The sequence below is a fragment of the Fusarium oxysporum genome, chromosome VII (genome assembly GCF_013085055.1).
Source record: "Fusarium oxysporum Fo47 chromosome VII, complete sequence".
Classification (NCBI taxonomy): domain Eukaryota; kingdom Fungi; phylum Ascomycota; class Sordariomycetes; order Hypocreales; family Nectriaceae; genus Fusarium; species Fusarium oxysporum.
In genome coordinates this window covers 1747918-1763962 of record NC_072846.1, presented here as the reverse complement: position 1 = coordinate 1763962, position 16045 = coordinate 1747918, and the positions used below count along the sequence as shown (strand labels likewise).

At 47.9% G+C, this 16045-nt stretch overlaps 6 protein-coding genes across 6 annotated transcripts; 1 reads left to right on the top strand and 5 right to left on the bottom strand.

Moving 5' to 3' along the window:
* Positions 1-587: 587 nt before the first annotated feature.
* On the bottom strand, positions 588-773 carry FOBCDRAFT_114565 (uncharacterized protein; the record flags this gene model as incomplete). The annotated part of the gene is made up of 1 exon (XM_059607724.1): positions 588-773. A coding segment is annotated over one exon (186 nt), but the record flags the coding sequence as incomplete, so codon positions are not given.
* Positions 774-1541: 768 nt separating this feature from the next.
* On the bottom strand, positions 1542-2519 carry FOBCDRAFT_139295 (uncharacterized protein; the record flags this gene model as incomplete). Its single annotated transcript, XM_059608040.1, has 1 exon — positions 1542-2519. A coding segment is annotated over one exon (978 nt), but the record flags the coding sequence as incomplete, so codon positions are not given.
* A 1307-nt stretch (positions 2520-3826) lies between these two features.
* FOBCDRAFT_204182 (uncharacterized protein) lies at positions 3827-4373 on the bottom strand (the record flags this gene model as incomplete). Its single annotated transcript, XM_059609108.1, has 2 exons — positions 3827-4129; positions 4209-4373. 2 exons carry the CDS (start codon positions 4371-4373, stop codon positions 3827-3829), a joined length of 468 nt encoding a protein of 155 aa, XP_059467537.1.
* Positions 4374-5941: 1568 nt separating this feature from the next.
* Positions 5942-8586, bottom strand: FOBCDRAFT_295935 (frequency clock protein; the record flags this gene model as incomplete). The annotated part of the gene is made up of 2 exons (XM_054705714.2): positions 8364-8586; positions 5942-8304 (listed from the first exon to the last, which is right to left on the bottom strand). Exons 1-2 carry the CDS (start codon positions 8524-8526, stop codon positions 5942-5944), a joined length of 2526 nt encoding a protein of 841 aa, XP_054561689.1. The 5' UTR covers positions 8527-8586.
* Positions 8587-12382: 3796 nt separating this feature from the next.
* On the top strand, positions 12383-13174 carry FOBCDRAFT_186396 (RmlC-like cupin domain-containing protein; the record flags this gene model as incomplete). Its single annotated transcript, XM_031195479.2, has 1 exon — positions 12383-13174. The coding sequence occupies one exon, from the start codon at positions 12383-12385 to the stop codon at positions 13172-13174; it is 792 nt and encodes a 263-aa protein (XP_031028624.2).
* A 595-nt stretch (positions 13175-13769) lies between these two features.
* On the bottom strand, positions 13770-15634 carry FOBCDRAFT_251801 (regulator of G protein signaling domain-containing protein; the record flags this gene model as incomplete). Its single annotated transcript, XM_031195480.3, has 3 exons — positions 13770-14035; positions 14114-15457; positions 15605-15634. The coding sequence occupies 3 exons, from the start codon at positions 15632-15634 to the stop codon at positions 13940-13942; spliced, it is 1470 nt and encodes a 489-aa protein (XP_031028625.3). The 3' UTR covers positions 13770-13939.
* Between the last annotated feature and the right edge of the window lie 411 nt (positions 15635-16045).

Here is a 16045-nt window from a genome sequence, read left to right as displayed (position 1 = left end):
TTCTTTGCATGTTTTCATAAATGAGTATATATCGCGCAAAGGAGGCTTTGTCAAGTACGGAGAGCGTCATCGATATAAGATGCGTCCGCAAATTTGCATGAGCGACATCGGAGACGTGTCGTCACCAAACCCTCGACTAAGCGATATTCGTCGAAAATATGAATTGACGATCCCGCAGGCAACAATAATTCGCAAATGGAGGCCAGAAGCTCTGGTGGCAGCTTGTTTATACCCATCGTGCTGCTGTTGAAAAAGATATTTTTTCGGAATATGCAGAACCCCTGTTAAAATAGAAAGATTCCGGGGGAAACAAAAGGACGAACAGCAAGAACAATTGCTGAACCGTGTCCAACATTTTAGCTAGGTATGACTCGGGTTTCGACCCCTCGGTTACCCGGACTCGGGATTTCTTTCGTAAATGCTCGAACAAACCTGGCGACATAACCACATTCGGGAAGTACAGAGAAATGCTACGATTCCCTTTTGCCATTCAAAATTTCGAAAGCGAAGAACAAATAACACCAAATCACTTACCGGTATTGTTTCTCCATCGTCACTCGAGCTGAATATGAGTGATGGTGGTTCGGTCGCGCGATATTACGGCCAAAGTCTCTTAGACTGACCCTTTCGGCGGGTGGATATTGCGTGCTTGTTATCAAGTACTTTTCTCTAATTAAATTCAATTGACCGAGTTGGTCCGCATGTGGACGTCGTGGAATCTCAATAGCGTGATACTCTCGTAACGGCAAGGCGTGTTGCATCAATAATAGCCGTTGAATTTAAATGAGACCAGATAGGTGTGGACAGAACTGCCTTTCATGTAAAAATTACTTGCCATCTTCAGAGAAACCAAGGATCTCACTGAAGAACACAAGTGGTGTAGAAAGGGGTTGGCCTTGAGCAAAATTTTCAGTGCTGATGGTGAGAAACAACTGGCATAAAAGTTCGAGTAACTCAGGACCGGAATGGCACGACTGAACGGCTACCTGTATCAAATTAGAGCAGCAGTGACCGATGAATGCCCATGCGGGCAAGCAAAAGAAACGGTAGAGCACTTCTTCTTCCGATGTGTAAAATGGATGGCACAGCGCAAGGAGATGATGCTTTAATGCGTAGAGGAAAAGCGCGGCAACCTCTCCTTTCATTTGGGGGGGGCAAAGCTGCATCAGATGGACAAAAATGGACACCGAACATGGAAGCAGTACGAGCCACAATCAGGTTCGCAATCGCCACAGGTCACCTGGAACAGAGATGACAACCACAACACCACTAACTCATCGGCCATAAACTTATACCTACTAACGACTGCCCCGTGCAACCAGAAGCAGGCACCGCTTCAGCCGCCGAAGATAGGAAACTGAACACTTGGAGGAATTGGGCTTCAAGTTGACCTGCTATTACTAACAATTACGGGGATCAAGGAGACAAGCGATGACCAGGCTGGAAAGAACAAGACAAGAACCACATGGGCTTGGCGAGGTCAAGGCAACAACTAGCGAGATGTATGTATTTTTAACTCATAGAGCCCTCTGGGCAATGGCCTACCGGGCGTAATAGACTTGTGTGTGTGTGTGTGTGTGTGTGTGTGTGTGTGTGACTACTAGGATATGTTTCGTATGATGTGATACGTCGTCCCGTTGTGTTGATTCGTCCTGGACCGCACGGCAAAATTTGGTACTGGCTTTGCTGAAGCAGACGGCTTTGATACAGAGTTCATTCGGAACATTTGAGAAAATCCTATAGTCCTGTTTCTTTGCTTCTAAGAATTGAGGATGTCGGATGAGTAGTGTCATATCTGGCCGTCCTCGATAGTCTTCTTGGAATGTCCATACCCTGGTCCACCAACGATCTTTCGTTATCCTACTCAATAAACTTAATGCTTGCAGAACCTCGTCATGTTTTGTTTTCTTGAGTTCCTCAACAAGCGTTCCGGTAAGGATTCTATACAATAGATCTAGTTCATGCTCCCACTCGATTGGTCTTCCAAGCAAGGCCGCAGAGTGTTTGCTCAGACTGTAGACCAGGTCCATAGTCTCAATTGCGCGCCGTTTCTCCTTGCATCTGTTATGGGGACATATACCCTTAGTACTGCAGGTCCTTTGCTTGACGCAATGCCTGTCGATCCAAAGCCAGTGAAGACCCTTTGCTCGCATGAACAAAAATACACGGTCAAAAACGCAGTCTCGAACCGGCGATAATAAGAATCGGGGGTGCCGATCTCTAGTTTGAACCTTGTATTTGCCATTCTCTGGGTTTTCGTGGTCAGAGTTATCCCAAGTGTAAGACAGAGCGACATAGTCTTGTTTCTCGAAGGCATTAATCTTGTGGCGTATCAGTCTAGTTCCCTCACTGGAGTTCTCATCAATTGAGAGACATTCTAATTCTCTGATAAACTTCAAACATTTCTCCTGGAGCAATGTGCTTCCCCCAATCTCGACGAGAAGTGAGGCAATTGACTTTCCATGATATTTGACAATGTTGCTTAGAGGGAGGTTGGAGTCGTCGTTCATTGTATTGGGAAATTAAAGTTCGGAGGAACCTATGAGCAACGTCAATAACAAATGCTTAAGACACGTTCTGTCGTTTGTCATTTGAAGGTATTTGAGCTGAGGCACCAGCGACTTAGGCGCCATTGCTGCCTAATTCGAGATCAGCTTTATTTACCCCGCACCGGGTTTTCTGGGCTTGATTGGTGATAGTGAGACTTGCTTGTCAGCCATCGGATGAGAAGTTACGCTGGTTGTAAACGACGCCAGCGGTAACTGCGAAGGTCTTGACCAATAATTTTTTGCTAACGAATTAATGGTGATAGTGAGCTGCCAGTTGTAAATGACACTCATTTTGAGCACGTGAATTTCAGTAGACAACGGTCACGTATGTTGTTTAGGTCTGTAGTCAAGCTGTTGTACTTGACAAGGGTCAGCCGACGGAAACGCGACGCGTTTCGCGTTCTCGGTTTACAGGCCCGATGGAAATGCGCCGCATTTCTGGTCTACATGCTCGAGTAGGGTCACTGGAAACTGGCCAATTTCACGTGCGAAAACGTTACGGCACCCTGAAATCCAACAAGATAGGCCAAACGGCAGCCCAAGAGTGACTCCTGAACCCAGGCCGTATCTTGGCTCGGACGATACGCCACAGACGAGCCGCCAAATTGGTGATCTTGGGTTGAACAAAACACCAAAGACGCGGAGACGGTACAACGTGATAGCCAAGGGCTTTGAAGCTCACCAGCAGACAGTAGCGGCGCATACGCAGAGGATTGCCAGCCTAGAAGAAGAATTGGCTCGGCTGAAAAGGGGGAAGAAGAGAAAAGTGGTGCCGAATCCTAATAAACGTTTCATGACTCTTGGAGAGACTCTAGCTGGTAGAGAACCCATACCAGAAGGGGCGACTCGTTATACGCCTGTCAGGGTGGAATTTGTCTCTTCAAGCGAGCAAGAGTCAGAATCGGAGGCTGACTCTGTCATCGAAGTCGGAGAGGAAACCATGCCCCACCAACCAACCAGGCGGTCGCGGCGGATGGTGAAAAAAACCAGAGTACAATAGATAACTCTACTTATAACTCATTAATTGAATGATTTTACGCATTTCTGTCAATTTGGTCAAATTCTGTGTAAGTGAAGTTGGTGAGTTTTGGTGGAGCTTTTTTTATTTTGCCTAGCGAAAGAGGGGTTGTGGATGGTACCGCTTATGTAGAACACCACAAAAAGCTTTCTGAGCTAATATTGAACACCGGTGCTCTTCCGAACTCAAATAAGCGTAAGAATATCTTCTGTTGTTCTATTTCTCAGTCATGATAAATTTTTTCCCTTTACTTGGAAGTTTATTCCCGCCTGGCCTGTACCTCTATGCCTGTCTCTTCGGCCAAAGTCCCTGGTAGCAATAATTCTGAGGCCTTGACCATCTGCAAGACCTCAATGGGATCACTGTTTGTCCTTATACGATTGAAGATCTCTTGTGCCTCCTCGATCGACCGTGAGTGTGCCATATTGTATAGCTCACGTAGCTGTTCCAACTCGGTTATCAACTCGCTATTGCGCCCTTCTACGGCTAGTATGCTCTTTTTCTTCTCATCGGTGCGGTAGCGCAATCTGTAGTGGTTTGAATACAGCGCTTGCACATAGGCCTGCTACTATTGCACTGTACTTATCTTAAGCTGCATGATTCTTGCATAAAATCAATAACCGCGTCCAGGGAGGTCTTACTCGCATCTTCTTCTTTCGACAGGATTCGCAGGCCGTACGAGTTCCCGCTCGGGGGATCTTAATAAAGCTAGAAAGCAAAGATTGAGACTGGGAGCCGGAGGCATCTATCATTGGACTCGACGCTGGTGTAGTGTCGGGAAGTAGTGGCCGGTATTTACTCGACATAAGAAGCCTGGACGGGATTACAGGTGTGCTGAGGCTTTCCACATGCCGAGAAAGATATGATAAGTGATCTTGATTTCATTTTGCTCCGCAGAGTGAAGTAGTGTTACCTCCTGAGGCGAGATCCGTATTGTTCAAGAGAGAGGCCCAATCAAGCGGGGCAATATGTGATAAAGGCTACATGGCTGGAACGCCGGAAATTATCTTCCGGTTTTGATGACAGTCCTCGATTCCTGTTGCAGTTTGTCTCATAAATGGGCGAATCATGGGCTGCATGATGGCTAATTTATCTAATTACAGGGCTTTACGTCATAAGTACTAGAGTCAGGCCTAGACCTCTTCAATGAGAAGATAAGCTCGTGACTCCTGGGGAGCGCTCAATCCAAATAAGGTCCCCCGCCAACAATGTTCCGAGTGCATCATATTCCATAACACGGCCATGTTTTATATGCATCTCAATTTCATTCAAATTCACTGTCGGCAACTGGGTTTGGCGGTGTTCCGAGAAAATTGCCTCTGCATCTATCGTACCTGTTGGGTTTATGTGGGGCTAGAAATTGTTAGATACGCACGAATACGATGGGGTGAGTGTATCCAAGTGTGGACCAGAATGTTGTGATGTTCTTCATCGTCGACTTGATTCTTTGATCAGTCTGTCAAAGAGGGGTTTCACCCCTCTTTTGGATACAAGAATAATATTGCAATAAGAGAAGTGGAGCCCATTCCTGTTAGATACGCGTGTAGGGTTAACATCCAATTAAAATAGGGTTAATTTTCACACTTGAGGATCCATCTAGTCCCCAGGAGCTTCTGTCTCTGTTCTGTCCTTTTTGGTGTTTTTCCCCGCTACCCGGATATTGATATATCCGGGTATTGATATATCCGGGTAGCGGGGAAAAACACCAAAAAGGACAGAACAGAGACAGAAGCTCCTGGGGACTAGATGGATCCTCAAGTGTGAAAATTAACCCTATTTTAATTGGATGTTAACCCTACACGCGTATCTAACAATTCCCAGCCGCCAATCTAACAGAACCCCAATAATCTTGGAGGCTTGAGGGGCGAAAACATCGAGCATGGCCGGGAATAGCATGATCGCACCTATTATTACCACAGAGGCATGAATTTTTCGCTATGCTCTATGTATTGTTGGCATCACGTTCATGCCGAAGATAAAGCGGTGACTAGAAGAGTAGACACATAGAGGGTATTCATTAATCTGGAGGGCATATTTATCCTCGGAATATTCATGCTGCGATCATGTCTCCTGGAAACGTCATGAGTTGTTCAGGAACTGTCCTGGCAACTGCTATTGTATTCGCTCTCTGCTACTCCAGTGGTAGGCAACAGGGCTATCATCGTCTCACTTGGCAATGCCTGCAGTGGCTTTCTAGTTCGATGTAGCGGCGGCCTCCCGAATGCGACTAAGCAAGATCTTCGTTGCAGTTTCTCGATTAATAAAGTACATGTTCTGTGTCTCAATACGATTCGTCTGGAACTTCGTCAGTGTCGACGCCGATGTGGACGTCGAAGCCATTAGGGTGGCTACTGGAATAGCGTGAAATAATCCGTCAGCCCATATTCTCCTCTGACGACCCAGCGTTATATGCATCTATAAATGGATCGTCATCTTCGCCGGATGTGGAATTATCGTTGCTAAACGGGGGAAAGAAACTGGCAGGGGACGGTAGTGGAGCCGGTAACAGTCTCTCCATGCGCCATGACAGATACTCAATCTCGATAGGCCGTGATTCTTCGACTGCTTTTATTTCTGAACCACTGACAACGGAGCCAGATGTTACTGTCGCCGCCCAGTGATGGATGGTCCTTTCTGTGCTTTTATTGGACCTCCTAGCGTGAGGCTCGGAAGGCCATGGGGGAATATCTTGCTTAGGCCGCTTCGTATCGACAACTACCGTAAAGTGATCATCGGGGCGAACGCCACCAAGTCCGCAGGGTTCTAAGGCTTGCTGCCTTATGTACTGCTGGCCGTTGTTCCAAATCAAATCCAGCTCGATATCGCTTCTCTGTTCCCTGTCATCGTTCATCAGACCCTGAACTTCATTATTATTCCTGCCCATGGCTGAAGTCTGCTGACGCAGGTTTTGGCATCGATCCTTCAACGGTTCGTAATTGATGAAGGACATGGATGTTGTTCGTCGAGGAGACGGGCCAAAGTCTGATGGTTGCTCAGAATCCTTTCTAATTTGGGCGCTTGAGGGCGTGCGAGTAGTTGGTGATAGAGCAACAGGATCGCCCGACAAATCAGTGCAGAAAGGTGCACTGCTATAGTATGTGATAGCACCTTCGTGGCGTTGCGATCTACTAGCTGATCCTCCGGAGTAATTCAAGCCCAAGGCCGACTCGACAGGATTTTTGTCATCCACAACAATAGAAGAGCAAACTGACGCATCGCATGAAGTTTGCCCATCTGGCGAACTCTGCTGAGCAAATAGTGGCTTGTAGCGGAAACTTTCAACCCGAGCGCAAAGCTGCGGATCAAATGCAGGCATACTCTTACTTAAGCCGCCGAATTGGGATTCATTGCTAGAGAAACGGCTAGTTTTCTGGCACTCGCGTTTCTTTTCCGAACAATCAACATTGCCGACAGAAGGAGTTTCTGACGTGTCGAAGACAGAGCTGTAGCTACTGAATTTGGTATCCTTGGATCCGCCTCGCCATCGAATTCTATGCCCATCAGGGGATAGCTGAAATCTGCTGCTTATTTCAGATATGGCGGAGCGAATGAAGTCTGGTGTTACATTGATCAAGTGGAGTTGGGCCAAGTTATAAAGCAGGTTCAAGGACACCCAGCCTGTAGCCTCTAGGTGGGTGTCCTGACTACTCTGCTGTCTAGACAATAACTCGGGCGGCAGTAGGTCCAAATGTCGGATGTAGTTCAGATTCTCAGACGGAATCTGAGCACGATCGGGATCCAGATCACACGTCCGCGTGGGTCGCTGTTTTGACAGAGACAGGGCTGGGGAGGACGGCTCGCCAGCAGAGGCCAAGCCACTATCATCGCACTCAGTCTCCATGTTGTCCTTATTAGGATCAAAGGCCGACTTATAGCCACTTGAATGATAGTTGTTTCTCCAAGTGCGAGATCGTTGTTGTAGAGGGAGGATTCTGGCTTCCCGGATAGGCTCATTTCCATAAGTGAGTGGTTCATGGGTGGATGAGGGGTCCGCCACCTGTGCATCTGCCACAGCGCGCGCCATGATGAAGCTGCCACCCGGTCGCATAGGTGACATCTTCGAGAAATTGGCACCGTTACTTCTGCCTGTGAAAAGCTGTTCGAGACGACGAACAACGAGACTCTTCCGCTCCTTGTCTGTCATGATTACGTGTTGTGGGTACAGGCCGTCGGGAACATCTCGTAGATGATCCTCGGCTTTGCCTTTTGATGATTGAGTTGAAGTCAAGATTGGGAGGTTAAAAGGTATGCTTGGAGACTCAACACCAGCCGACAGGGAGGCATAAGCGGAGTCAGCTGGCTGGAGCCTAGAGCCTAGAGATGAAGGAGCATGTTTGCGCTGAATTCTAGATTTGGAGCATATGTGATCGTGGTTGTTGGGGGATATCTTTTTCCTCTTTTGCGATGATGACACCTCTGGAGACCCGTCGAGATCAGAGGCAAAGTCTCTCAGTATGGCTTCAAGCTCTCTCTTTTTCATTTGGGGGAGCCCATGAACCTTGATCTCAAACAGCTTGTCTTTCTGGAGCGTGGCCGGACCCGATTGCTTATGGCGCTTGAGTTCCTTCCTAAGCTGCTGAATCTCCAGCGTTAGGTCATCAATGACGCTGCGATGGCCATCAACGCTACTGCTGTGCGCGGTGGTGGCCATACGAGGGGCGAACTGGTATTGAGGATGCATGCATGGATTCTCTACATTCCATAAACTAGATTCTTTCCAGGAGAAGGGTACTTCAACTATAGCTTTGCATCAGTTTCTTCTAAACTACTGGAAGTCTGCTAGAAGTAGTGCATACCGTCTATGGCATTGTTGGCGGTCGCGTTGAGGCTTGAGTCGTTATGCCGCTCTGGTGGTTCGCTTGGCCCCATCTCACGACTGCCGCTGAGGGAATTGAGATGGGGAAAATGATCGATTGGTGGTGGCAGGGTTCTACGTGAACTGCTTTGATTTGAAGGCATCTTAGCCCCGTAAGTATATGGGACGTGGAGCACAACCCTAATAGGACTGCTTAATTGTCAATATCGCAAAAATTCCGAGAATGCCCATTGTCAGGCTACAATATAGTAAGGTTTCCACAATTCGACAACCATGCAGTACGGTCGGGAGACGTCTAGCAACAAAGTGTCCTATAGAGCAATTAGGCGGGATTCGGAATAGCAACGAAGAAGCAGTCATAGATAAAATCACGTGAGGGCAAGAATCGAACTGCCGCAAAAGGATCGCAAAGAGTATCATGATTAGGTAGTGGCTGGTCGTTGCTCGGTTGATTAAGACCGTTAACGGTGTATAAGGAGATGGAAGTGCTGCAATGTGTTATGCTAACTTTGGAGGAGAGCGCCGGTAGTTTTGGAGATGCTTACCAGAACACAACGAAGCTACAGCCAACAATAGCGAGTTAAGGGTAGATTTCCGGATTATGCAAACCGTTTCGTTAAGGCGATCATCATTAATATGGAGTCTTCTGCGACTAGGCAGACGAAATATCCGGAAGTACCCGGCAAAAAAGGTCATGGGATGAGCTTGCTGTCTCTTCATGAAGGTCCGGTTACTGAAAAGGTAATAGACATTCAGTATATCATCCAAGCCTAGCGTGCCAGCGATCGAAATAAAGGGCTCGAGTCGCGGAAGGATGATCTAGCAAGAGATCTAATTAACCGCGGTGAGTGCTCAAGGACTCGACTAATTTAGCAGTCGACGACTTCAAAAAGGGATGGGAAATAGCGTCGCCTAGAATATCTTTTTGCAATATGCAAAGCCAATGGTCCGCCCCAGACAAAGGTCGCCGAGACTGCTACCATAAACAGCTCAATCATTCACGTAACTAGGCGTTCGACATGAATAGTCGTATGGGAGCAATTAATGATAACAACGGCCGTGACGATTTGGCCGGAGTATCGTGCGCGGTGCTTTGCAAAACGCATGAGCACGGAAAAGATGTGAGGACCAGAAGAGATGCTGATCGTCGCCAGAAGCAGAGACTGGGTGATACGAGACATCGATTGATGGGATTGTGGAGTTAAAGCCGGCGGTGATCCAAGAGCCAGGGTCCGTGGAGTGGAGCTATCCACTTTACGGGAGCATGAATCCAAAAGAAATATTAGGGAATAATTACTATTAATAAGCGTCAGCAGCGGTAGCGAGGGTCAACTGGAAATTTCACGGGCAGTTGGACATTGCTGGGATGTTCACAGGAAATACCCGAGGCACTCTGATAAGATGGCGAGGTTCTAGACCGTACTAGGGTCCCTCGTTATGTACGTTGGAGCAATTCCACAGGCAATGGGGTAACATTCCATCGTAACAGACCCACCGAGTTGAATCACTTGTCTGACAGCCAAAGCCGCGTAGCTCCACTTTTTCAGGCAATTTAACCAGTCCTGATCAACCTTTCAGTTCATATCTACGCTAAAAAGCATGGCTGAAGGTCTAGAACAAGCATATCAAGGGAACACCACGATACCCTATAGCGTGTGGCTTGACAGCAACAATTAGCCAAGCATGCAGCTTGAAAACGGAAAACTAGAGTCAACTATCCCTTTCGCTGGCATAAGCCTCCGCAGCCGTCAACTGAAAGGATCTAGACCAATAAAAGGTGCGAAATAGGTCCATTGCAATCGAATTTGACTTGGGTAATTGGGTACAGGTGATAGTGATTCTGCGGATGGCAGGCTTGTAGAGCAGGCCCCATAGTCGGATTTATCATCCAGGAGTCACCTTCACCACTGGCGGCGCAGCAACTAGCATATACACCGCACGCGTGTTTAAACTCATCCATGACTTTTTTTTGGCGACCTCGAGATCGACTTTCATGCTACTGGGTGCAATCATACTACCAGCATCCAGACCGTCGTCGGGGCCGTCTTTTACCGGCGAGACGAAGTCTGACGCTTGGCGTTTAAGAGGAGATTGAGAGCCACGGGGTCTGGCTCTTCTTCGAAGTGGCATTGTTGCATATCTTGGATCGGAGGGAGTTTTCTTTGGATCTAGGTATCGAGGATCACGACGGCGGGTCGGGTGGGGAATATGTTCTGCGCATTTCGCTTAGGATGAATTAGCATACCGATGCGTGTTGTATTTGACTTGATTCGACAAACCTTCAAGATGTTCTTTCAGTGGCGAGTTTTCGGGTAAAGAACATGACTTATGGCGGATAAGATGATACTTTATAACATCAGGCCGTTTGGGCGCGCGATTGGGAAGACTGGGTACGGCCAAACGGCGATCATTCCCTTCAACAAGCTTCGGGATCTGTCGCTCTGCACTCGACCGACTGATCAGGGCAAATGCGAGCTCATCCAAAAGCTTCTCAGAATCATCATCGCGCGCATTGAATTCGAAACAAAGGCGTAGCTCATCAATAACATCGCAAAACGTCACCAGATCGCTTCCCGGAGCTTGGAAAAGCCCTGCGAATTTCCAGGGGTTGTGACCTACGTGAAACGTCACATTTCAACCTGCTTCCCGCATTGTTGGCGTGACGGTGGCGACGGACATGGTTGCGTGCTGCGCAGTTGACGTCGTCGTTGTTTTTTTCGTGTTTCTGAGGTTTGGCGTTGTTGATGATGATGAAATTGGGGTTGGGAGCGATAAGCTGATAAGATCCGATAAGTCGATAAGGATTGGTGCAGCAACGTCAAAAGTATAGGTACCGTTACCGTCATGTCTTTCGTGGATTAGCTGTAGGACAGCGATACCGCTAAAACCTGATAGGACTGGATGCATCCTAGATTTTTGAGCATGGGTGTAACATTCTGTCGACCAGGGCGTAACGGTCCGTGATAAGCAGAACTTATCGCCATCCCAGCGCCTGGATCACCGACACAAAGCTGTTAGGACGACGAGTTCTAAAACGTGAACAATGTACCCTCAAAGCGTTACATCCATAAGAAAAAGCGTCCTAGCGACCGAAAATACCTTTAGGTTAGCTGCATTGAGTTTTTTAGCATGAAAGAAGCCTACAAATGTTTTTTTGGCGTTCAAACTTTTGTGCCCCTTAACAACTCCAAACTCAACGTTCATTGAAACCTGAACTCGATTTCCATACCAAATTTATTGATCTGGGATTTTCAGCCAATCAGCGACTCGGCCCAACTCCAAACGATATTACTCCAAAATGACAGCTAGGTTACCCAATTTGTTAGACGATTTGAGTCAAATCGCCTGCGAATAACACCTATGGTGGCTATGCGTAAGACACCAATCGAAAGAAGATCGAGCGAAGCAAGGCTTGCTGCAGATTTCTTGTCGCATTTCTTGTTAGGGCTGCGATGGAAATTTGCAAGTGACCGCAAAGGGATATTGTTTTCTCTGGTCACGTGCCATTCGTAACGCTCGCCGTAGGCTTCGATATCGTTCAAAGCTGCTGGCAAGTCCTCTGGCTCTCATTCCATTCTCTCAATAATTAAGTGTTTTGAATAGCCTCGTGTTAGATCCGTAATTGTATAGTGGAACCCGACTTTTGTTACCCCTGGAGAAAATGTTTGATTAACGTGATGGAAATGCGTATCAGGACCCAATACCAAAGGGCACGGACCATTACATCGTGTATCAGTACTTGATACGGGGGGTATTGGTAAAGTGGGGATTCAGGGTTGGCACGCAATTCGGCAACACCGCTCCTGCTAAGCGGACAACATCTCCCTTCTCGCGAGACGAGAAAATACGATTACAAGAAGAAGAAAGGCGCTGCAAATAAGGTGTATCACGACTGTTAACCACTTCTCCAACTCTGTTATAACAGCATCTGAGACTTATTCCCTTTAATACCCTAAATCATTGCTATTTGTTCCTCCATTACAACATAAGTTCGCCAAAATGAAATCTCTATCAATCCTTTTTCTTGCTGGCTCTGTCCTCACGGCTCCCCGGGCAGCTCGGTCGTCTTCTCACCTGCCTCGAGGTGACAGTATTGATTACATACTTCCTCCCATCGTGCCTATCAACACGCGAAGCGGAGACAGGGACCTTATCTCCAGAATCATCACCGCACCTCCTCAGGCCAAGCAAGTCGAGCTCTTGAATCGGCCTGGCGATTATGTCTTTGACTTCAAAGCCGGCACTGGAGCCGGAGAGGCCCATGGCAAAGGAAGCAGGTCAGTGTCAGCTACTGCTCTGACCATGCCTGCTCTTATCGGCAATGGAGCGTCCATGACAGTTGTCTTCCTCGGACCCTGTGGAATGAACACAGCACATGTTCATAACCGAGCAACGGAGCTTAATATTGTCGTCAAAGGCCGCCTTGTTACAAACTTCGTTGTCGAGAATGGTGCCAAGCCTATTGCCAACACCATGGACACATTCCAGGTGACTGTGTTTCCCCAGGGTACTATCCATCAAGAGTTCAACCCCGATTGCGAAGACGCCGTGTTTGTTGCTGCATTTGACAATGCTGATCCTGGTGTGAACCAGATCGCTCAGAACTTCTTCGCTCTTAATGGCGATGTGGTTCAAGCTACCCTGGGCGGTATGCAGACTATTAACGGGAAGGATATTGAGTTCTTCCGCAGTCATATTCCTGCGAATATTGCCCTCGGTATTGATGCTTGCTTGAACAAGTGCGGCATCATGAGAAACGCCAGGAGAGACATTAGCGAACTCTTGAATTAAAGAGGAGATAAGAATGCTTTACTTACCAGTAATGACTCAACTAGCAAATTCTTGGTTTCATGTATATATTTATCTTCTAGTTTATGGTCTACTAGCGATCGATGTTTCTTCCTATAGAATAATAGCCACCGCTATTGCCTATTTCAAACATTGAGTGTCGGTTTATTCCCAGTTAACGGCCTTCTGTGTTATCAAACTGCTGCACTGCGGTGCAAAGACTAGGTTTACCATAGGAGTGCGTTTATATGTGTGCAGATCGTCGATCGAAATGTGTCAAATGAATTGTCCTAATACGGATTGGAAGGGAATAAACCGGAGATAGACATGTACTTGAGAAATGGACAGGGGTACGCGACAGTTTGAGGCACTCGACAATTAGGAATAGAAGAGTAGGGCGAGGTTAGCAGCTTCTAGCAGGAATTAAACCCTTGGCTTAGGTAGAAGCTGTAAAGTTCAAATCTGTTGACCGCGTGACCCCGTTCTGGTGAAGTTAACCTAAATAGCCTGCGAACAATACCTAGGGAAGGTGTCCAGTCGTCGTCAATCGTCGCCTATGGGGCTGGCCACCCCTGACTCCTTTGCTGTTCGTTGTATAGGAGACGATATATACTAACGATTTATATAATGCTGCATGTGGCACGCGGGGGCGATTTGCGTTGCTGACCCCTTCGCCTGCCAATGTTCCGTTATGGTCTGTGTCGCTGGCGATCGTCGGCGTCCAGCACTGGCATCGCCGCCTCAGTGGCAGTTGGTTGGGTTGTAGCCCTAGCCCCGCTCGGGACCCTTTCCAACTAGTTCAAACTCGTAGCTTCGCAATTGCTGCTCATACTTGGGGTTGCTCAGGAATTTTGGCACCAAGTCCTGTTTCTGTTAGCTCCTGGTCAGAGATCTCGAGAACGGCCATTTAGGATTGCGAGGTGGATATTATACCAAACTTACACTAGCCATCAATTTGAACACAGCATTTTGGGCGTCTTCGAATAGAGATATCACTTCTTGAAGAGTGTCGATCATGGTAGCGTCCTGACTCTCAGTCTTGGTCATCCGGGTGGTAAGGCTGTTCCGCAGCTGGTGGTCAATATTGAGCTCGCAAGGCGAGCCGGCAGCAATGAAAGCATTATAGATTCTATACGCCTGAGCTATGCTCTCACTGATGCCGTCCATCGCGGCCATATTGGGCTCCCTATGGGCAGCGCGTGTGGCCACTTTACAACTCCGGATAAACTCATCCACTTCTTGGTAGAAGGACAGGTTCTCCTCGCAATATGTATCTCGGGATTGCTCGCGGAAGAGAAGTCGCACGGAAGGATCCTTCAGGATCTTGTCGAGTCGTTGCGTGTTGGAATCCTTGAAGATACCGTTCCGCTGGGAACCAGCACTGCCCTCCCTCTCTGAAGACCGTCTTCGTGGCCTTGAGCCATTAATAAGGTCCTTACCTTGCTGCGTTAATTGGTAGATAGCACGCTTGCTGGGCTGGAAGATATTGTTCCCTGGGTCGGGGTTCTGGGAAGTATATGCCCTGTCCTTGGCAGCACACTCTATTAGATTGTAGGCCGTAAAAAGAGTGGCAACCGCAACGGCTTCGTGTTCTTCCATGATGGTCGAATAGTTCATTAACCAGTCGATTATAACCTTGCCGGTGAACGTATCGCGGTAGGCCTTCCCGTTAACCTTATGCTTAGCAGTAATCTTGACCTCAGCGATGTTATCCTTGTATTTGTTCATCGAGCTTGAATCAGCAGCGGTCATGCTCGACATAGCATTGCAGCTATCGGCACCGATGAGCCGGCGAAAGATGGTCTCGATGGTGCCTCGGTCATAGTGAAGCTTGTCAGTTTGCGAGTGTCGTTCAAGGAGAACAAGCCGCGTTGCTCTGAGATTAGCGAGCTCTGAAACCTGCTTCTGCTGAATGCCATTTCTTGCGCAGAAACGGTCCAGTATGGCGATTCCCTTTGGTGTTAATTGCCAAACGGATCCCTTTATAGTATATACCTGCTGGTGTTTACCATCAGCGGATTCAATAAGCCTGGCTTCAAGAAAGCGTTGGCAGATAGAGCGGGCCATATCCTTGGCCATTGAGAATGTGGTAGTAGTGGTTGTGGTAATAATGCGAGAGGGGTCTTTAAGATCGGGTAGGCGGTTGGATTGGGAGAATTTGAGACACATCAGATTGTCGATAGCTTCTTCAGAGAGGAAGGTATACTCGACCTTGATCAACCGGACGCGGTGGACCGAGAGGGGAAGCAGACTGACGATGAGGGTAGAGAAGATATCCTTAAAGTCCTGTTGGGTGACCAAGTCAGTTAATGGCCAATATCATAGCGAGAATGAGGTTTCGAGAAGCGTCATAGCAGTGGCGGCCATCATGTATGGTTCGCCGTAGTATGCCAGACAGGCGTGTCAAAAGACGTAGAGAGCAATGGTACATACCTTGCTAAACGGTCGGCTATCATCCGCCATGCGTAGTAAGCGCGACGATGTCTGATGCATCTTGATTGCGCAGGGAGAGTTTATAGGAGGCGGGTGATTTGCCGGCACTACTTGGAAGAACGAGCTTGCTTTACTGTATGAATTGCGCTAGACGGAAGAAATTGGCTCGGTGTGTTTCTCAAATGGTGATACTCCCCAGGCTCCAGGGCTCCGACGAGGTTCTGGAGCTGGTGAGCACCGAAAGTCTCGAGAGGGCACCGTTGGATTGGCGAGGTTGTATAGCCGTAGGCTCCGAAATGGGCAGCCACGGCGGTCAAAGCGGGAATGCCGCTCGACTGACACTAATTTAGTATAAAGACAGAAACCGTATAACGGTGACCGTGAGGACGTCTAGTAACGTCGGCGCGAGTGGGCGGAGCGGCACCGTCGGCTGAAGGAGCA